Source organism: Rhinolophus sinicus, chromosome 6 (assembly GCF_057876585.1).
Source record: "Rhinolophus sinicus isolate RSI-liver-muscle chromosome 6, RSI-T2T, whole genome shotgun sequence".
NCBI lineage: Eukaryota > Metazoa > Chordata > Mammalia > Chiroptera > Rhinolophidae > Rhinolophus > Rhinolophus sinicus.
Genome location: NC_142506.1, coordinates 11947072 through 11967567, shown reverse-complemented (window position 1 = coordinate 11967567; position 20496 = coordinate 11947072). Strand labels below are relative to the sequence as shown.

The following is a 20496-nucleotide window of genomic DNA, read 5'->3' as shown; positions in this document are numbered from 1 at the left end:
TGATTCGAAGCAGGAATGAGAAGGAAGCAAATGGGTGAGTTGGGAAGGAACTAGCGTTTAACGAATGCTTACAAGAGTGAGTGAGAAGCCCACCCGTCCTACACCCTATTACGATGGATTTTGCCTTGTTCTTTTTCTTGATACTTGTATTTTGTCAAAGGCCGTAGACTCTTTCACTTGACCTTTTGCCTCACAAGCTGAAAGATAAAACAAAACAAACAAACAAAAAAAAACCGAACCCAAACAATTCTTCCTCTTCTTGGTTTCTTCCCATGAAGAACTGTGTGAAAAGTTGTGAACACTTCTTGAGAGCAGGGTAGGTGATACCTCTCTGTGTCCTGGAGACCCTGCACAGCTTTGGGTGCTTTATAGGTGCTCCGTCCTTCTTGAGTGAGTGATGACTGAAAAATGCCAGACCAAGTCAGACCCTGGATTATCTCACCTCAAAACCTCAATTCCAGCAACGGTACCAAGGGCATTTTATATGAGACCATGATAATTCTGCAAAGAAAAAATCACTGTGTGTAACTAGCCAGGGACATCTTAACGATGTGAGTGGGGTTCAGAGAAATTAAATAATTTTTACAAAGTCACAGCTCGTTAATTACAGTCTCGAGACTAAAACCCAAGTCTCCAAACTCCTGGTTCATCTTTCTTTCCAGAATAATAAATGAAGGTTTGCGTACTCATTTTCCATACTTCAAGGGAGGCCAATTTCCGCCACATATAAGATCTTCCTGCCCCAGTTCTTCAGCGCCTCTGACTGCCCTTGCTTTTTCTCTGCAACGTCCATTCACCTCCTCTTGCCAACAGAGCTCTGTTGGCTTCTCAGCGTTCAACTGTTCTTAGCCTGAACAAGACCATGATTTCAACATCTCCGTAGTGGCCCAGCTCTCCCTCCTCATCTCCAGACCTGTATTTCCAACCTCCCAGTAGACATGTCACCTGCCTGTCTCACAACACCTGAGACTTAATACATATATCCTGCCCCACCCATCACCTTCCCACCTAAACGTGCTCTGCATCCTGTATTGGCACCACCAGCTGCACTTGTTACTCCAATCAGAAGCCTAAGAATCAACTTGGGATCTTTATCCCTCACCCAAAACAGTCAGTTCCACCCCAGGCCCTGCTGAGTCTGCCCCTTAAAGACTCTGGAACGTCACTTCTTCATCCCCAAATCGCTGCCCACACCGAGTGCCTTAGTGTCCGTGGCCTAGACGATTGTAGTTATCTTTCCCCAAACATCTTCCCTACCACAACCAGAGAGGGCTTTCTAGAACGCAAACCTGACTAGGTCACTACTGTTTAAAAAAAAATCTCTCAAGTCCCTCAGCCACTCACAGGACAAAGTTCCAATTTCTTTCGTATGATGTGCAGGCTGTGCACCATCAGGCTCCTGCCTGGCACCCCAGCCTTAGCTCCCTTCCCATGTGTCTACGCTCCAGCAGTTTTGAACCACATAAATGTGGGCTGAGGGACTGAATCAAAATAAACACTTTTGGATGTTTCGATCACTCATACTAAGCTCCTTGGCAGCATTTCTCAAATGATGCCAACTTGATTTGGGAGCATCTACCAGGCCTCGAAGAAGAGGTGGTGAGAGAGGCGATTACGGACATGGACTCCAGACTCAGCTGGAGGTCAGCTCAGGCCTGCCTCGCAGTGTCTGCACAACTCTATTTCCCCAGCTGTGCAATGGGAATAATAAGTACCTACCCCAGTTGCTATGAGGAGTAATGAGCATTAACACAGCAGTTAGAACATTGCCTGGAACAGAGAAGGAACTCAATGCATTTTAGCTGCGATTATTAGAGTTGTTAAGTATCAGAAAGCCTAGATTCAGGTCTTATCTACCAGAGCTATGGGATTTTGACAAACTTCTGACTGTTCTGGGCCTCAGCTTCTCCTCTATCAAAGAAAAGTGAGATGATAGTCTCTGCCTCCATAGTCCTGTGAAATTTCTATTAAATGGGCAACGTGCATAGTGGCGGGTCTTGAAACAGCCCTTATGAGTGGCTCAGTGTGGAGCTTACAAATACCTTCAGAATTTTCCAGCAACAGGACAGTTCTTGTTGTCTAGGTTTCTGGAAAGATCTGACCCTGACTCTTGTCTTGTTTTAGGAGGCGATGGCCAAGAAGGCCCAGGGGATCATTCAGCCGCAGAATAAAAAGTTATCTCTCAACGAAATGATTACCGAAGCCCAAAATTTTGTGGAAAAAATCCGCTTTCTTGTGGATGAGGTAATCAACTCTAATGGCAAATTTCATTTGGAAGAGAGGACCGGATGGGATGTCTTCCCAATGAGGTCTGAATGTTTGATAAGGATGAAAGATGGAGCGATGTTTTCTCCCAAGCCCTGCTGAGCTAAGCCGGCATTATTAGTTTAGGGGTGAGAAAGCAGCTTTTAAAATTAAGCCAAACATCTACAGCTTTATTGATTTTTTAAATGAAACCTGAGTATTCAGCAGAAATAAAAAGCATATTCCTTAATGGACTCAAGAAAAGTCAAAATCAGCATGGAACCTTTGATAAGTTTTCAACTGTAAGAAAATTTAAATTCATGTCCAGTAAAAGTCAAATCAGCTTCTTATTTTTAAGTTTGTTGTAACCAGTATCTTCTGATGATCTCTAGAATGGTCTAAAAAGGCCCTTATATTTGCTTCTGCCAGATCCTGGGTTTTATGTTGGGAAGGTTGTAGAAGGATGTACAGATTTACTGCTTCTGTTCTCAAAAGTTGTATTTCTTGCTGTGAATCCATTATTCCCTGAAGGCATAATAACCAGTGAGACAGGCAGTCATTTTAGTAGATGTGGGGATTTTAATAAACACCCAGAAATTACAAACCAGGCCTCAGGGCCTCAGGTGTGTGACCTATGACCCCTGTGGTACGGAAAACCTCCACAAGGATGTCTCTGTTTCCATATCAACGGAGAAGGGTGCCCTCGAGGGTACCAATTACACTAGAGTGTTCTGGGTTTGAAATCCAGACTATCTGCTTCCAGCCCCGGATGGTGAAGCCAGTTTATGACAATATACTTACCCTTCGTTTTGGTAGCTTTGTGGGCTCTACAATGTGCACTTTAGACCCTCGCAACAGAATGGGCCTCTAGGCAGGGAATTCTGCAGTTCCTGTCTTGACTAGCTCAACTCTGAAGTCTCATTTTCTGTGCAATTTAGTCAAGTTTCTCCTGAATCAACACCTAAAACAGAGCTAAAATACTTGCAATCATATTTTAGGTAGAACATCCCTCTAGAATTGTTTTTACTTCCTTAAGAGCAGCTGGAAAGACATTCATGGATATTTGTTTTTGCTTTTTTATTTGACTGTTCTGGAAATGTTACCTGGTTCTTAGGCAGTCCAATGCTTGAAGTTATATCATTATTACAAGATTCTCACAACAACAACAACAATAAGAAACCCACGGGAAGGTGTAGGAAGATGTTTGTTCTACAGATGGAGAAATGTAGGCCACCAGAAATGAATGCCCCATCCTAGGTCCAGTTTGCATATCCTCAAAGCACAATGAGCAGCTTGGCAAGTGAGGCTACAGGCACTGCGAATTCATGACCTAAAACTTTTTCTCTTTTCAAAGAAGCTACCCTTAGCTTGCTTCATTGCATAGATATTTTAAGTACCTGGATGGTTTAAGCCACAGACTTTGTTTGGCAGAAAGGGGACTGTTTAAGGAAAGGAGAACTCTGGACGTGCACTTGTTAAACACCAGCCTATCCCACCTGCTCCCCTCTGTCCCTGCAGCCACAGCACACCATCCCTGACGTCTTTCTTTGGATGCTCAGCAACAACAAGAGAGTGGCATATGCCCGCATCGCCTCCAAAGACCTGCTCTACTCCCCCGTCAGGGAGCAGATGGGGAAACAATGCGGAACCATCAAAACACATTTCCTCAAAGTAAGTCTGCACTATTTTGACTTAAAGATGGGAAATCTCTGTTTTTCCGGGGTTGCCTAGCTTTCTTAGTGGGTGTCCCTATCTATGACTCTACCCAAAGCCTTTCAAAGTTCTGAGGATACCTGGCATACCTCGCCCTCTCCTGACTCAAATTGGGATTCCATAGACTGACTTGAGGCTGAACAGTTTCCAATTTTCCAATTACTATGTCACCAGACACACAGAAGTTTTTCTGTAATCTAGTGGGTGCACCAGGTTACTTTCATTTTTACTTCTTTGATTACTAGGGAGAGGGAACATTTTTCTATTAGTTTCCTCTCAACCTTTTCTCTTGTGTAATTTGTGGCATCTTTTCACATAAGCTCATCTCTATTTTAAAAATAGATTTCAGAGAAAATTACATGAGGAGTAGTTTACATACCACAGAACTGCTATTTCAGGATTGCTAGTGGCTTTGAATTGTAAAAACATGATAGTCTTTTCAACTTGGTTCCCTGCACCTTTCATAAAGCCAGGGTCCCCCGATGTCTCATAAGTAGACACTTATAGGTATAATCCCTGGATGGATTCTACTGTCTCTAACTCAAGATTTGGGCCTGTCTTGGAGACTCTGGGTATTTTCCCTTTACTACAAAGAAGTTTCTACCCCAGAAGTAGAATTGAGCAAATATGGAGAAAGAGTGGTCCAAAGGCTGAACACTCACCAATGACTGCCAATAAGAGTATATGGTTCGACTGATTAACTTTTCCCAGCCCATCGTAAGTAGACTGTTCTCCTGATTTCAGTTCAGATTTCTTGCTATAAAATAATTCTTCTTCTACTGCCTCAGAAGGAGGGTGAGAAGGCTCAACAACCATGCTATATGAAGGATGGATGAAGAGATAGCAATGCTTAACTGAGAAGATTTGACAGCCTGATTGAGACTTAAAGTGTTTGTAGGGCTACTACATGGATGATAGGCTGTGTGTGTGTGTGTGTGTGTGTGTGTGTGTGTGTGTGTGTCCAGAGGACAGAATGGGGATACAACCCCATGATAGCCATTATAGGGTAATTTTTCCCTAAATGGAGGTCCATAATGTGTTCTTCAGCCATCAAGGTGTCAACAGTGTCTGGACAACTGCTTGATGTAATATGGCAGTCAGCAGCTAGATTAGGTATCCTCTAAGTGCCATCCAGTTGCTAGAGTCTACTGAAGATGTGATGGTTAAATGTCGCAGACAGAAGAGGCAATGTGGGGTAATGGTTTCATGCATGGGCTTTGAAATCAGGTGAACCTGAGTTGGGATTTGTATTTGTTTGCTAGGGGTGTTGTAACAAAATACCACTGAGTGGCTTAAACAACAAAGATGTGTTACCTCACAGTTCTGAAGGCTGGAAGTCTGAGATTAAGATGTCGGCAGGGCCATGTTCCCTCTGAAAGTGACAGGGAAGGATCTGTTCCAGGCTTCTCTTCCAGCTTCAACGAGTTCCTTGGCTTGTGGCAGCATAACCCCAATCTTCACATAATGTTCTCCCTGTGTATCTCTACTCACATTATGTTCTTTTCATAAGAACCCTACTCCAGTTCAACTTTATTAAACTATATCTGCAAAGACCCTGTTTTCAAAAGGTCTCAGGTTTGGGGGTTCAAATAATGTTCTCAGGTATTGGGGTTAGGACTTCAGCATATGAATTTTGAAGAACTACAATTTAACCCATAAGAGAATTGCAGGGCTAATATTTATTAGCTGTGTGACCTTGGGTAAGTTACTAACCATCTCTGTGTCTCCTATTCTTCATGAGCCAAATGGAGGTGGTGTTGAGGATTAAGTCAATGAATGCATATAAAGAACACAGAGTATGTTCGGCCACCTTTTCACTTCCTGCCATGCAGAAAAAAACAAAACAAAACAAAAAACCCAGAGTGTGCATCACCCAGAGTAATCCCCCAGTAGACGCTGGCATTCAAACAAATGGGCATCCAACATCTAGAGGATGTTTCTGGAATTGTGTAACCCTTTTATGTCCAGTGAAGTGTTTGTGGCTCTGTATGTTATTTTCTGTCATGTGTGTAAATGATTTTTAAACCCACCCCTGTAGAACTGTAACTGAAAAAGGAAATTTTCACCCAAGTTATTCACCACCAGTATCAGGATTTTTCTTCAGCTTTCTCCATCCAAGGAATCCTGGGGTCACAGTAAATATTTGTCTTAGAAATAGCATATCATTTCAGAAGGCCCTGCGCCAAAAATACTATAATAAAAAAATATCAGTGGAGTGTTGCTCACTCCTAAATATTTTGATGTATCCTGGCATTATTTAAAATTAGAACAGAGGACAACTGTCAAATAAAGCCAGAGGGTAGACATAACTGAGAATCGAGAACCTTGGATTACTTCTCCATCTGTATTTTCCTTTTGCCGTTGGGATTACTTTGGGTGATGGCTTTTGAAATTTCATCGCATTCAATTGTACAGACTCGAAACATCTGGGTAAGATGATTCAGCAAAAAACTATTTTTACTCCTGTTTGGATTGTCACCCTTGCTTTTTAACTCCCTCCCTCCACCTCCCTTTATGCCCTTCTCCTCACTGAGTCGGTAAATCTGAAAAAAGCAGTAGCTGCCCCAGGTCCTCACACACCTGCCACTCAGTCTGGTATCTAAACTGGGAATTAGGAAGTTCAGTAAGGCAAAGAAGAGAACGTGAATCTCTAAAATCTCCAGGCCAGAGTTTCCTCAGAGCCCCGTCTATGGAACAGCTGTCCTTGGAGTGGCTCCACAAGTGCCCCATGTTCAAACACATGTGGAGGTTGCAGTTGAATCCCTCTCTTAGAGTGTCAGAGGGCTCATTAACCAATAGAAGGCTCTGAGAAGTCCTGCCGTCAGGAAGCATCTTTAACTTTTACAGCCCACGCTTGCCAGTCTTACTCATCTAGAATAGCTATTGATAAATCTTAGGAAACTACCATTCTTAGGGTCCCAGCTTGGGGAATATTAATCTAGAGGAAACTAAGGTGCTTCATCTGAAGTCACATGGCTAAGTAACGGGAAATCTGTGACAAACAGCAACCGGGGTTTCATGGTCCCGGGCTCCATGATCTTCCTTTTCCTCTACTTGAAATATATTCGCAATGCTGCTGAAAATACTGGAACAGAGTTTGTAGAGCTCAGCCCAATCCACCATCCAAAAAAGCAGTGTTCTCCCCCTTCAGTCCCATCTCCACTATGCCTCTAGTGGCGGAAGAGTGGAAAAGGTCATTCATTTATTACCGTAGGGAAACGCTTCCTATGGGAGCAGCTGGATGTACTTAGAGCCCGGCCAGCAGGTGGCGCTCAACCTTCCTTTTCTTTTCTCCTTGAGTCACCTTCTCCTCGCTAGGCCACCGCGTGTTAACTCTACAGAGCTCTTATTCTGGTCCCCATCGCTATCCTATCTTCTGCCCCAAACTGCTGGGAGCAGTCTCTTCTTTTCAGGACTTAGGCTTTCCATCCAGCTTTCCATAGGATGCAGCTGAAAGTGGTAGCTGACAGACATCCTTCTGGGTCCTGCCACAGAGTGAAACCTCTACAAGGCAAACAAACCTTTCTCTTACAAATACTGATGGGCTAACTTCGACGCAGTTCATGTGAATTGCCATCTTTCTCTCCTTTTTCTCACTTGCCAAGATTTCCCTCCCTTTTAAGCCAGCTAGCCTTCTCCAGGACCCTAGAGGGAGGTGGGTGGGTGGGGCCTGGGAGAGGTGAAGACTTTTAGCATTCTCTCTCATGCTATTTTTATGCTTTCGTGATCACAGCTTTTTAATGCACTTTTGTATTCTTTGTTTTTCTCTGTGTCTTTCCCCCCCTGCCTTTCCATGCTAATCTCAAAAGGAAAGAAATTGCTGTGGTTGGTCAGGCGACAGGGGCACAGGAGAGAGAAAGGAGAGTGGGGAGGAGGGGAGGCAGGGGAAGACACACGCAGGCTGGACGTGCCTGTTAACAATGGGACACTGTTTCTGACAGCACCTGGGACGATGCTCAATCATGCTGCATGTTCCACCTCGGATACTTCAGTGAGAGGCTGCATTGTCTTGCAAGCAATTTCAATTTGTGTATTTTTAAAAAGATGTATAAACTGCCAACTTAGGAGGGCAACAGTAGTCCTGGTGTAACCTTTTCATATGACATTAGCCGAGTGTTTGGTTCTAACCATGAATTCACACACACATTGTTTTCACAGCAGTGGAAATGAATGATCTCTTTTGTTGTTTTTGTTTTACTTTAAGAAGCACAGTATCTCAGACCCGCTGGAGGCAATGCAACATAGTAAGTTAAGAGTCTTACTACTTAAACACTTAAAACTATGGTCTGTAGACCAGCAGGATCCACACCAACAGGGAGAATCGCAGAATCTCAAATTCTACCCCAGACCCACTGAATCAGAATTCACATTTCAAACAGATGCCCAGGTACTTCTCATGCACGGATACACATCAGTGTGTGAGGAGCCCTGCCTCTGGAGCCAGGTGGAGTTTTGGCTCTACCCCTGCCTTGCTCTGTGACATTGGACAATTGTCTTAACCTCTCTGAACCTCTATTTAGTCATCTTTAAAACATACAAAATAAAAGTATCTACTGTGTAGTCAACATGCAGATGAATGATTGTCTATGACTTTTTAAAAGTATGAAGGACATAGGACATTCTGTTTATATGGAGCAATGTTAGAGCATCGTCCCAGGGCCTGGGACGATGTAAGTGTTCAATGCATGTAAAATATTATTATTATTATTAATATTAGAAAAATAAATAACTCAACAAATATTTATCCAGTGCTTCCTGGGTGCCAAGCCGTCTTTTCAGCATTAGGGGGATCACCGTGAACAGCTAGATAAAAACCCCTGTGCTATCTACAAATGGCAGAGGGATTGCTTTTATCACAACAAAATAACCTTAGGTTCTCAATAAGTAGTTGTTTTATTGAACTAGTGCTCAATACATTTTAGCTATTACTATTATTATAGAAGTGATGAATAGAAGCTTATTTGTCTTGTTACAAATTTTAGAATTATGAGTTGCAGAGTGGTTGTCTTTACCAGCAACAAAATGACCTATTTTGCTTTTTGCAAGCTGAATAAATAACACATCCCACTCGCTAAGGCATCCATTCCAAACTCCTCAGCATAACCGGCAGCATTCTTCAGCCTTATCTGTGTCATTCTCTGCCCCAGCTTTTTCCTTTCCGAAAGCTCTCAGCAAACCATTCCTGGCACAGAGTAAGCACTCACTAAACGTTAGCTCCTATTACCACTGTTGATTGCTGTCCCCTTATCTTGGTTCATGCACTTCCTTCTTCCTGGGGTTCCATCTCTACTGGTCCAACTTCAAAGTCCTGATTAAAGCCCAACGAAAAATTTGCATCTTCGAGAAAGGAAGGAAGTGCCTACTGCTACTTCTCTGTCCCCTTAGCTTTTCCTTTCTTACATTTAACTTTGCATTTGAGTAAGTGAATGCAACTTGGCCTCCTTGTCCAGACTGAGCTCTTGGAGGGTGCAGGGCTGCGTCTTGGTCACTGTGATGCCCTCCTGACCCCACTCCCTCAGCAATTCCTAGTGGCACCTGTAATAATTGTTGAATTGGGTTGCTCAGAATCCGTGTAGGGAGCTCACAGAGCACGACAAGAAGGTGAACCCAGGCTCAATTTGGGATTCAGGGGCTCTCCATGGGTGCCTTGGAAATAGTCAGTCAGATGTAGCCTCTCATAGTAAAATTGTATGATTCTCTATGGAAAAGAAGTGGTGCAGAAGAAAGAGGGAGATACTAAGAAGGGGCATTTAGAAGAGTCAACAAAATATGGAGATGTAGCTGCTCTCAGAATGAAGGCCTTGCCAGCAATTCTAAACGCAGCCAAGTCTGGGGCCTGGGACTCCTTAGATGGGGATAAGGGGTCCCCTAATTCTGGTGATGGAGAAGTAAAGGAGCCACAGTGCACTGAGCTGTGTCTTCACATCTTGGGAACATGCGTACACTCCTCCCCACACATTTGTACATGCACACACTCACACATATGTACATGCACACACACACCACCACACACATAAACACACAAATTCAAACAGGCATAAATGTAACTACAAATCCGAGTACATTCAAAGGAGAGAATGCACGGTAGTAAGGCAACTGGAAACCACCCTGCATGAGGAAAGAATGAGAGGTGTTTAGCCAGGAAGAAAGAAGATGGCAGAGCAGGTAGGTTCCTTCAAGCACATGGAGGCCTGACCTTCTGAATGAAACGAAGAGGTAGCGTCTGTGGCTGGAACTGCAGGCACTTGGAAGTCCTGGGAAGGGAGATTTCAGTGCAGGAAGAAGCAGCCAGTGGGTTTTCAGAGTCCAGAGCCTAGATCTGGAATCATCTTTCCTGGGTTCGAGTCCTGGCCTGTCATGTAAAAGCTGAGTGTTCTTTAGGACTTTATCTAACCTCTCAGAGTCTGAGTTTTCTCATCTGTAAAATGGGGGCAATAGCCATACCTATTTGTTAGATTGACATTACCCAGGGATCAGAAGTGCTGAATCCACAGTGCCTGTTTAAGCATCAGGCTCCACTACATCTGGATGGTCCCGTGCAATTGTGCATCGTGGCAAGTGAAGTCATTGGTCTCACTCTGGCATAAGATGAACTCCTGAGAACTGCTCTCTGAGCACCCCCTGTGTGTCCGCAGGGCCCCAGGACCTCTTTCCTCAAAGAGTGAGGCCCACAATGCCTCCTACTAACAAGGTGGTCTTCCTCATGCCCTTCCCCCAGCTTCCTGGGAAACGTCCGGCTGGCTGGTCGGTGCAAGCAAAGGTCGACGTGTACCTGTGGCTGGGCTCCACCAGACACTCCAGTGCCATTTTGGACAACTTGCCAGCAGGCTATGAAGCAGAAGTGTCATCCAAAGTGGCTGGTGCCATTCAGCCCCCAGCCAACCTGCTCTACCAAGGTACGGTGCCCACTGGGCAAAGAGGGTCATTCGGTGCCTGGCGGGCTTCTGAGAAAACAGTGATGAGGGTGGCGTGCGTGAGTTGTTTGTGCAGTATTTTAGGATCAACGTATTTTCCTTCTTTTACTACAGTTTCCACGTTTTCTTCCTTACCTTCCAATGTGCCATCTAAAAAGGATAAAGTGAAGTCGTTAAACACATCTGGAATAAAAATTTACATTTTTCTGTTAATGGAGAGAAAGCCATTTGAGTTTCTTTGTAGGCAAACTGTATCGCTTGCGTTTGTATTTTAAGTGAAACATATCTTTTATTTTTTTAATTTATTTTTTTAATTAGTTTCAGGTGCACAAAACAGTGTAATAGTTAGACATTTATCATTTATACCCCTCAAACGGTGACAACCCCCCTCCCCCCGTCCACTACCCCTCTGACATCGTACACAGCCATTACATTTCCACTGTCTCTATTCTTAATGCTGTACTCCACTTCTTGTAAATATATATATATATATATATATATATATATATATATATATATATATATATATATATATCAACTTGTAGTTGACATTCATTATTGTTCAACTTCAGCTTCAGGTGTACAGTGCAGTGATCAGGCATCTACACCATCCCTGAAGTGGTCTCCCTAATGAGACAAGCATCTATTGGATACCCTACAAAATCTTTACAACATTATTGATTACATTCCCCAAACTGACTTTCGTTTCCCCGTGGCAATCTTGTGGTTACCGACTGTGCTTTCTAATCCCCTCACCTTCCCCATACCCACCCACCCCCATCTAGCAACCCTCAGTTTTTCCTCTATGCCTCTGAGACTGTGAAACATATCTTTTAAATAAATATCAGTAAGTTCTTCTGTTGATATGACCTGTGGAATTCAAGCAGATGTTTTAGTTTTCCATGGCTTTGAGGGTTTGACCTCTAAGCAGCAAGCATTTCCGTTTCCCAACAAGTCCCCAATGGAAATTGGTACCCGTGCGGTCACTCATGTTTCTCTAGCTTGCTTCTGGACTTGGCTACTTTTAGAAATTAAGCATGCTTTATGTAATCCTGTCTCCTATGTAGCTATTTTCTATGAATGCCTTCATATTTACCTTTTCATATAATTTTAATTTTTGTTATAAATGTGAATGCCTTGCTACAGTTGCCTTTTGCTCTCTGTTTCCAATGTCTTCAATTTGCAGGACCTCTTGCTGCTGAATTCAGAGAGAGTAGACTGCAGATTGACCTTCACTTTGACTGAGGTTGGGTTTTGAACTGAGCCAGTATTGGAAACCCTGGAGAATTATCTGTACACCTGGGTTTCCTCCTCTAATGTTGGTTGACCTTGACCGCCAGTGGAATCTGAGAAGACGAGTTTCAGGAAATAGCGCCTACCATGTGCCAAGCATTGTGCTTTCTACTTATTATAGATTTATTTTATTTCTCGTATCAACCCTTGGTGGTTTCTTCATTTTACAGATGGACATAGAATGTATCAGAGATGCTTAGAAATTGTCCAAGGTCACACAGCTAGTAAATGATGGAGCAAGTGATCTCCAAACTCTGCTTTATTTCCATTGCTTTCCATCCTGTCTTTAGAGAGTTTGGTCTTTGGGTAAAAAACACCCACACTATCTCTAGAGACCCAAGTTACCTGGAAATATTTGCTGTCCCAGCTATTAACGATTCAGAGAAGAGGAAAAAGTTTTCCCAAAGTGTTTTGATCCTCTGCAGCATGTTCTCTTCATGGAATGACCTAATACACTTTCTTTGTTGTGAACTACTCAACTCTTACTTGGGGTTGCCCCACTGGACCCTGGTCTGCTCCCGCCTGTGGCCTTCTCTCTGCCACCCATCCTGTCAAACTGGTGTCCTCACTCCCGCCTTTAAGTTCCCATGTCCTCTGCCTGTATCTCCCCTGGCCTCCTGGCCTTTGTCCGTCTATGGAAACACCCACAGACACATCGCACCCTGACATCCGTGTGCACTTAATATCCCTAAAAGCCCACTAATGCCTGCCCCTTTCCATTGTGTATCCACAGACCGGCACGTCTTTCAGCTGAGAGCACACATGTATCAAGCCCGCGGCCTCATTGCGGCTGACAGCAACGGACTTTCAGACCCCTTTGCCAAGGTCACGTTCCTCTCCCACTGCCAGACCACCAAGGTAACCAAAGAAGCCCACCTGCCTCTCCCTGCAGCCCACAGCCAATCCGCAGCAGCTCCCCCCCACCCCCGGCCAGAAAAGAAAACACGGCACATTGCGAATTCTCATGTCTCTGGGTATGTAGGGGTTTCAGACTCATAGCACAGGTGCAAGGAAGAACGGACAGAGTCTGTTGTTGCATTGTGACCCATTGTCCTGAAGCCAAGAGAGCAAGTTCCAGAGGCAAAAGGAGGGCGGGAAGAAAAGAGGAGTGAGGAGGAAAAGCAGAATCTGGCCCCTAAGTGCCCGCTGACATGCCGGGAATCAGGCCTCGTTCGGTGGGGAATCGACAAACGAGAAAACAGCACACAGACAACCCGCACCAGGCCAGGGATCCTATCTTGGCTGACAGGTCGTGGTGGGGAAGAAGGTTTTCCAGCTTTGTGGTCAGGAAGCCTAAACTGGGCACTGGCGCTTTGTACTTAGCGGCTGGGGGACTTTGCACACTTTTAACACCTCTGCAGTTCAGTGTCTCTGTCCTCTGCAAAGTACGACTTCCTAAAGGATGCAGTGAGGACCAGTGGAGATGGATCTATCCCTGTTTCCTCTGCGCTTTCTCCCTTGTCTGTACACTGAACACTGAAATGGGGAAAGGTTTCCTAATCAGCGCAAGTCCACTAAGCTGCTTTTCTCATTCGATCGTTCATATTTGCTAAGGATGAATTCTGTTCTCTGAGGATTCACTGTTCTGAAAAAGGGAAGCTCCAGAAAGGATTTGCCCATCTCTGGGAGTTAAGACAGAGACCTGACGTTACAGTCTAGCTTATTTACTTTCTAGCTGCATTTACTCACTACACCTTGGTCTGTCGTCCTAAAATAGGGCTATTGTGAAAAAGCAAAGATGTAAGTGTATAAGTGATTGATGAATGGCAGCCATTACATGGGTGGATGTTAAGACGGCTGACAGTTCATTCCAAAGTGAGGGCTGTGAGCCGGGTAATGAATGAGATTGCATTTTGATGTATGACACACAGACCGAGATCATAATGTGAACCAGGGTTGCGTTTATTTCACCAGCACCTGTCAAGTGCTGGCTCCGTGCCAGGCCCCATGCTGGGCTCAGGGGAGACGGGGGGACCAGACCCTGCTCCTCGTCATATGTGATCTGGGTATGGAGATAGGCAGTCTGGACAGACGAGTCAGCTACACGGTGATAAATCCCACAGTTCTGGGCCTCCAGGAGCCACTGGAGAGAGGGCTGAGCTCTGAATGGGAGGGGACTCGAGCGAGACCCCAGAAGGAAGGTGACTCCACTCTCACTGAGTGAATGAGCATGAAAACGAGAAAACTGCAGCCTGCTTTCTCCTTTCTGATTTGAGAGTTCGTACAGCGGGCAGTGATGAAGAGTCTAGACTCTCTAGTCATATTGCCTGGGTTCAAATCCAAGCTCTTCCGTGAATTGGCGATGGGACCTTAGGCAAAACTGGCTTTGTCCTCCTTCTCTTTATCTGTAACATAGAGAGGATGACATCGCTTATGATTCTCAGAGGGCAAAACACCCAGGATAGTGCCTTGTTTCTCACAACTTTTATGTGACTGCTTGTCTTTATTGTCACTGAGGCTTTTCACTGGAAGCAAGAGGGATTCTCCAAGGGTGGTCCCCTGGGGCCATCGCCCACCTGCCACACTGTGTAATCCAGGCCCTCAGGGGTGATCTCAGGCCCAGAATGGGGCCCCCCGGATGGAGTGAGCTCTCTGGGCTGCCATGTGATTACCCTTCTATTTTGTATCTTCATACATTAGCTTCCTTGGATTTAGACCCATGTCTCAAAGCAACAGATAGCATTTGTTTATCAGATAATCATTTGAAACGGAAAATAGGTTCTGTGGAGCCCTGGACTTGGCTTCCACACTTTGAACCAATTACCTAATTCTTGTTACTAATAAAAGCCCCTATGTGCCAGCCATAATGCAAAGCATTTTATATGTATTATTTGCTACATCTCACTGCAGCCCAAAGGTGTTATCCGTGTTCCCATTCTGGTAATGAGGATGCTAAGGCTTAGAGATCACACAGGTAGAAGGTGCCTGAGCCAAGGTGGATACCCAGGTTGGTCCAATTCCGAAGTCAGTTTCCCTCTCCTGTGTCAGTGTTGTGCTGCCTTGGAGGGGACTGGTCTGTGTGTGACATGCCCGCCTCCCGCACTCTTTATGGCCGGGAAAGCTGAGCCTGGGGTCCCTGCAGGCATAGCTGAGCTCCACTGGTCACCTGGTAGCTCTTGTCTGAACTGACCACATGGAACTCAGGGAGAACAGTCTCTGAAGGGCTGGTACTGCAAACCCATCCTCTACAAAGTGACTTAATGATACAATCTATTTCAGAAGGCAATCCGATGATTCCAGATGTGCCTGAGGACATGGGACTTAGAAATCTTGTGTTGACAGAAGGACAAAGGGAAAGGGAGAGAGCTCTCAGAGAGAAAGCCTTTGGAGATAACAAGGGGGAGGGACTAAGTGGCTAAGAGGAAGAGTCTTAGAGGAGAGGGCAGCTTAGAGGGTGGAGGGTATGGAGGATTTCAGACAAGCAGATTAATGCCGAGTCCTGAGGACACGGATGGTATCTTGTTAGACACGAGTACCCCAGTGCCCCAAAACTGGCACATGGTAGGTGTTCAGTAATTGTTTACACAGTAAAAGAATGGGTGGGGTAGAGTGGGGTGGGCCACAGACACCTACTGAGAGCCTACTGTGTGCTAGGTACTTACCATGCTTTATCTCAGACAATGGACATAACAGCTCTATAAGGTAGGTTCTAATCTCATTTAAATGAGGAAAAGTGGGGTTCAGAGAGTTTATATCACCTGCCCAAGTTGAAAGGAAGGCACCCATGAAACTAGGGTTGCATTCCAGGGATACCAGATGCTAAAGCCATGCTCCATTCATGGTATCTCACTCTTCTTCCAAGTATTAGCTAAGTGGTACCATAATCTCCCAAATAATGGCATTGAACATGGCTATAATGCCTAACTGCTTAAGAAAGCTCTGAAGAAATGAAGCTCGTGGTGGGCACCGTGGCAGAGAAGTGGGAGAATGCATTTTTGGTTGGGTGAACCTTTCAGTACCTCTCAAAGGTAGCCATGTTCCTTTTACTCATGGGAACCACTCTGAGGCCAGGCTAATACCCACTCAGTCATTCATGTAAATAGCTGTGGAACACCTGCCACGCACAGGATACTGCGTTAGTACCTAATACTGTGCCTAGCACATCATAGGTCTTACCTAAATATGTATGCTGAATGAATGAATGAAGAATGAATGAATGAATACTGGCATATTCACCTGCAGTCTTATCAAGTAATATATATAGCCCAAAATGCCAAGGAAGACATAAAAATATTTCTGTAGGAAAGGCACTATAAGGGTCATAAATTGCTTTGGTATCATGTAATTGGGTGCATGCTTCAAAAGAGATCACATTGAAAAAAAAACCACATAAAAACACGTGGTTCTTTGTGATGTCAGTTACCAACACAGGCTAACTTTCCATTGCAACTCCCTAACTCCTATTTATAGATTTGTTGAGATCTTTCTTTTCCTCTCCACAAAGTTAAGATTTTCTCTAAAGTGTTATGTCAAAAACCTTACTATGTTTGATGTATGATATACTCTAAAAGCAAAGCAGCAAGAAAGGAAGAAAATTGTGGAATGCATGCTATTTTTATGACTCAAAGAAGAGCAATAAAAAATTATTTCGTGACTACAGTGACAATGATTTAATACTGTGACTAGAGATGACTCTTGGTGTGAAACTCGAAGATGACAGTTTTATCTGGGCTTTGGAGCCTGGCCAGTAAGCCCAGGCCAGATCACTCTCTGATCATCCTAGAGTGAACAAGTGAGGGTGCCGTTCAGAGGTGGTGTGGACATTTCCCCAGGACCCAGCAGCTGCTGTGCAGTGTCCATCTGCAGTGAAATCAAATGCAGTGAAATCACCCATTTGCCTGCATAGCCTGAAATAGAGGGAAATGTGGCTGTGGCCTCTTTCTAGGACCAGCCTCACGTATTCATGGGGCAGTTTCTGCCCAGGTGCAGAGTCTACCCTGCAAACAATATCAGCCCTTAGTTCTGGGAAACTGGCCTGTTTCCAAACATCCATGTAATCAGAGTAGAGGATACAAGCTCAACTACACCGTCCCTTCTGAAGGTACCGCTTGAGTGCCCTGGCAGGGGTGCTGGGAGCCACTTCTAGGTGAGACACTCATGGTTCTGAACCAATTATGCAGGTTGTGGCCCTTCTCTGTCCTTTGGTTTCTCCATCTGTATAATGTGTGTAGCCAACTCCCAAGATCAGTTTGTTGTGGTAGAAAGAACGATGTCATACAAAATGGTGAGGGTTATTTTGAAGACCCTGGTCAGTTCAATGTAGTCAAATAAATATCCGCAAAACAGTAGAACTCCATAGAAGGAATGTAAGATTTAAACCCCACTTTAGCATATCTGACGACAAAATTTTATTTGCTCCCAAGTGAAGACTCACCAGATCTCCCCCATCCTCAGTTTGCCCTTCCATAGAATGGGAATAATATTAGCATCTACTTGGTGAGGGTGAATAAGGTTCGCAGCCTGGTCTTTGGTGCCAAAGTTCCAGGTTGAATCCCAGTTCTGCCACTTGCTGGCTCTGGACAAGTGCGCCTCAGTTTTCTGGCCCATAAAATGTGAGTAGATAACTGTATCCACTTCCCAGAACTGTTGTGAAGTTTGACTGAGGCAGTGCATGTCCAGTACAGCAGCCGGCAGATAGTAAGTGCTCAATAAAAGGTAGTCTTACCACAGTACTACCGAGAGGACTGAGTTGAAATGATGTGTGTCCAGAGGGTGTTATTGTAGGGGCTTCATGAAACCTATGTCAGCTCCTCCAGGCCAGGGAATCTTTTTATCCCCAACAATTTAGTACTTAGCTGTACATCCATTTACTTTGTCACTTGACTGTTGCATGAGAGAGCTATGATGACGAGGACGTGTTCTCTTTGCCATCCGTAAGTGTCTGTCGAATGCACCTCAGAACCCCTACCCCCCCACACACTTGAATGACCTTTTGCTTTTCTTTCGGCCCCACCTTCCAGGTCATCTCCCAGACCCTCTCCCCCACATGGAACCAGATGCTGCTATTCAATGACTTGGTGTTGCACGGAGACCACAAGGAGCTGGCGGAGTCCCCGCCTTTGGTGGTGGTGGAGCTGTATGACAGCGACGCAGTGGTGAGTGTCCCAGGGAGGTGACGGCTGTGCCTTGCTGAAAAGGCTGTGTCCCACTGATTGACTTTATTTAACGAGCTTGTGATTGCACAGGACTCCAACTGTGTTTTCCTGACCTGGGAAAACAATGAATTACAGAACCAGGAAAATTGATGATGGTCATTTGCTTTATTAAAGGGTTTTTCACTTTGAGTTCCCTTTAGATTGCAATTAAAATAGCACCGGGTTCACAGAACTTCAGTAGACACACACTTCTTCAGGAATAGGATACTTGTATAAAGTAACCCTCACTTGTAGCCCGTGCCCAGCTAGTTTCATATCCTATTGTTGCCTAATACAATGTCCGTGCCTTGTGGAATCAGGAGATGGTTATTGATCTTGCCCGGCTAGAAGGCAATGGATGGGTATTGTCACCAATTCAGCCTTTGTGTAGTTGGGTCTTTCTTTTGTTTTTCATGCTTGTTACTTCCAAATCCTGCGACAGCACGTTCATCTCTATTCCATTTCTCTTAGGATGTTAACCAAACCTCTTCCTCTCCAAAGATGTGTGCATTGGTAGATTCAAAAGCTTACTGGAGGTTTTTTTTTGTTTTTGTTTTTCAAAAAATTACAGATCAAATCTTATTTTTTAAATTAAGTCTAAAATGAAAGGCAAAGGTTTATTTATTTTCTTTGCTGTCTCTACCTCCTCGGGAAGTTGCAGAAGCACAAGTGCATTGAGTACAACAGTTGTTCCTGGAAGCCTTCCTAAAGCCTCCTCACCTCCTTACCTCAGAGCATCCTGGAAGCTCTGACCTTGATGCAAGGTCAGGAGGAAATTAGAATAGGAGAATTGTAGAAGGTGAACAGGGACCTTGGATAGCATGAATTTTGCTTCCTAGAAAAGGGATCAGAGACCCAGAAAGGTCAAATGACTTGCTCAAGGTCACAGCTAGTAGGAGGAAGAGCTAGAACATGAACCTAGCCTCCTGTGTTCACTCTTTCCTGCACATGTGGGAGTGGCTGGTGTGTCTGTATCCCTTTAGAAACTCAACATCTATACTAAATGTCCAATAGTAAAGCTCATATTCCATAAATATATACATCTAGCTCCAACTTACAGCTGGGGGAATTGGGGAGAGAGAAAGAGGGTGGGGGGGCATAGAGAAGCAGAATGTGTGTTTGGGGAAGAGGCAGGAGATAGTGCCATCAAAAAGTTCTTAAACTGATGGCCCAGATCCATTCATACACAGACACGTATTTTAATACCCGCTTTTACTACCGAGAAAAATAGGCAGGCTGCTCTCTCACTCCTACCTACCGATTTTCATCATCAATCATCACCACCATCATCGTGTTACCAGGTACTGAGCCCTCACTGTCTACCGGGCACTGTGCAAAGCCTACACATCCTTATGTCAATCCTCACGCCCCCATTAACAGGCATTATTTTTAACCCCTTTTTAGGCATGAAGTTCGAAAAAGATTGTGTAAAGGGCCCAAGGCCATAGATCTGGAAAGGAGCAGATTTGGGAACCCAAACGAGGGTGCCTGGACTCCAGAGCTCATGTTCATGACCACAGTGACCCTGGGGAGTTTTCGGAATGTTTGGTGTCACCTTATTTCTCCTTTTTCCCTTCACGTCTACCTCAGACAATTACTTTAACTTTACTGAACTTGATATGCTGAGGACAGAGATAACCCCTAAGTGAACCTTGGGCCAGGAAGCCCCTAAGATGGACCTCGGAGAATTTATCCCAGGAGTCTGAATGGATTCCACTACTCCCCAAGCCTTGGAAAGGGATAAGAGGACAGTAGCAAGAGGGAGACCCTGAGGCTGACAGTTTTGTGACGATTAATTACAAAATTGCATCGATGCAAGTCGGAGCCAGGTGGGTGACCACCAAAGACAAAAATTCATTTCTTTTCTGCTTTAGGGGAAACCAGAATATTTGGGTGCCACAGTGGCTGGTCCTGTTGTGAAGCTGGCTGAGCAGGACTATGAGGCCCCCAGGCTGTGCTATCACCCCATCTTTTGTGGGAACCTCTCTGGAGGGGACCTCCTCGCGGTATTTGAGCTGCTGCAGGTAAGTGAACTAGAAATGTCATCTGTACTCGTCATCGTCTCTCTAGTACCTGGCCAGAGAGCGGCCTGACTTGACGTATGCTTCAGGGAAGCGGTGTCTGGTCCCTCCCTGCTGTCCACTCTTGGAAGACTTTTTCAGAAAGCAAAGGCAGGAGACGTGGAGAGGAAAGCTGAG

The 20496-nt window shown here is 44.7% G+C and overlaps 1 protein-coding gene across 1 annotated transcript in view; it reads left to right on the top strand.

The window, feature by feature from the left end:
- Positions 1-20496, top strand: part of FER1L6 (fer-1 like family member 6) — a 103166-nt gene that overhangs the window by 42737 nt on the left and 39933 nt on the right. Inside the window, exons 17-22 of the mRNA XM_019720433.3 lie at positions 2125-2244; positions 3763-3915; positions 10676-10853; positions 12898-13022; positions 18125-18259; positions 20173-20322. Of these exons, the coding sequence (XP_019575992.3) occupies positions 2125-2244; positions 3763-3915; positions 10676-10853; positions 12898-13022; positions 18125-18259; positions 20173-20322 (861 nt within the window). The remainder of the gene's footprint in view (positions 1-2124; positions 2245-3762; positions 3916-10675; positions 10854-12897; positions 13023-18124; positions 18260-20172; positions 20323-20496) is intronic.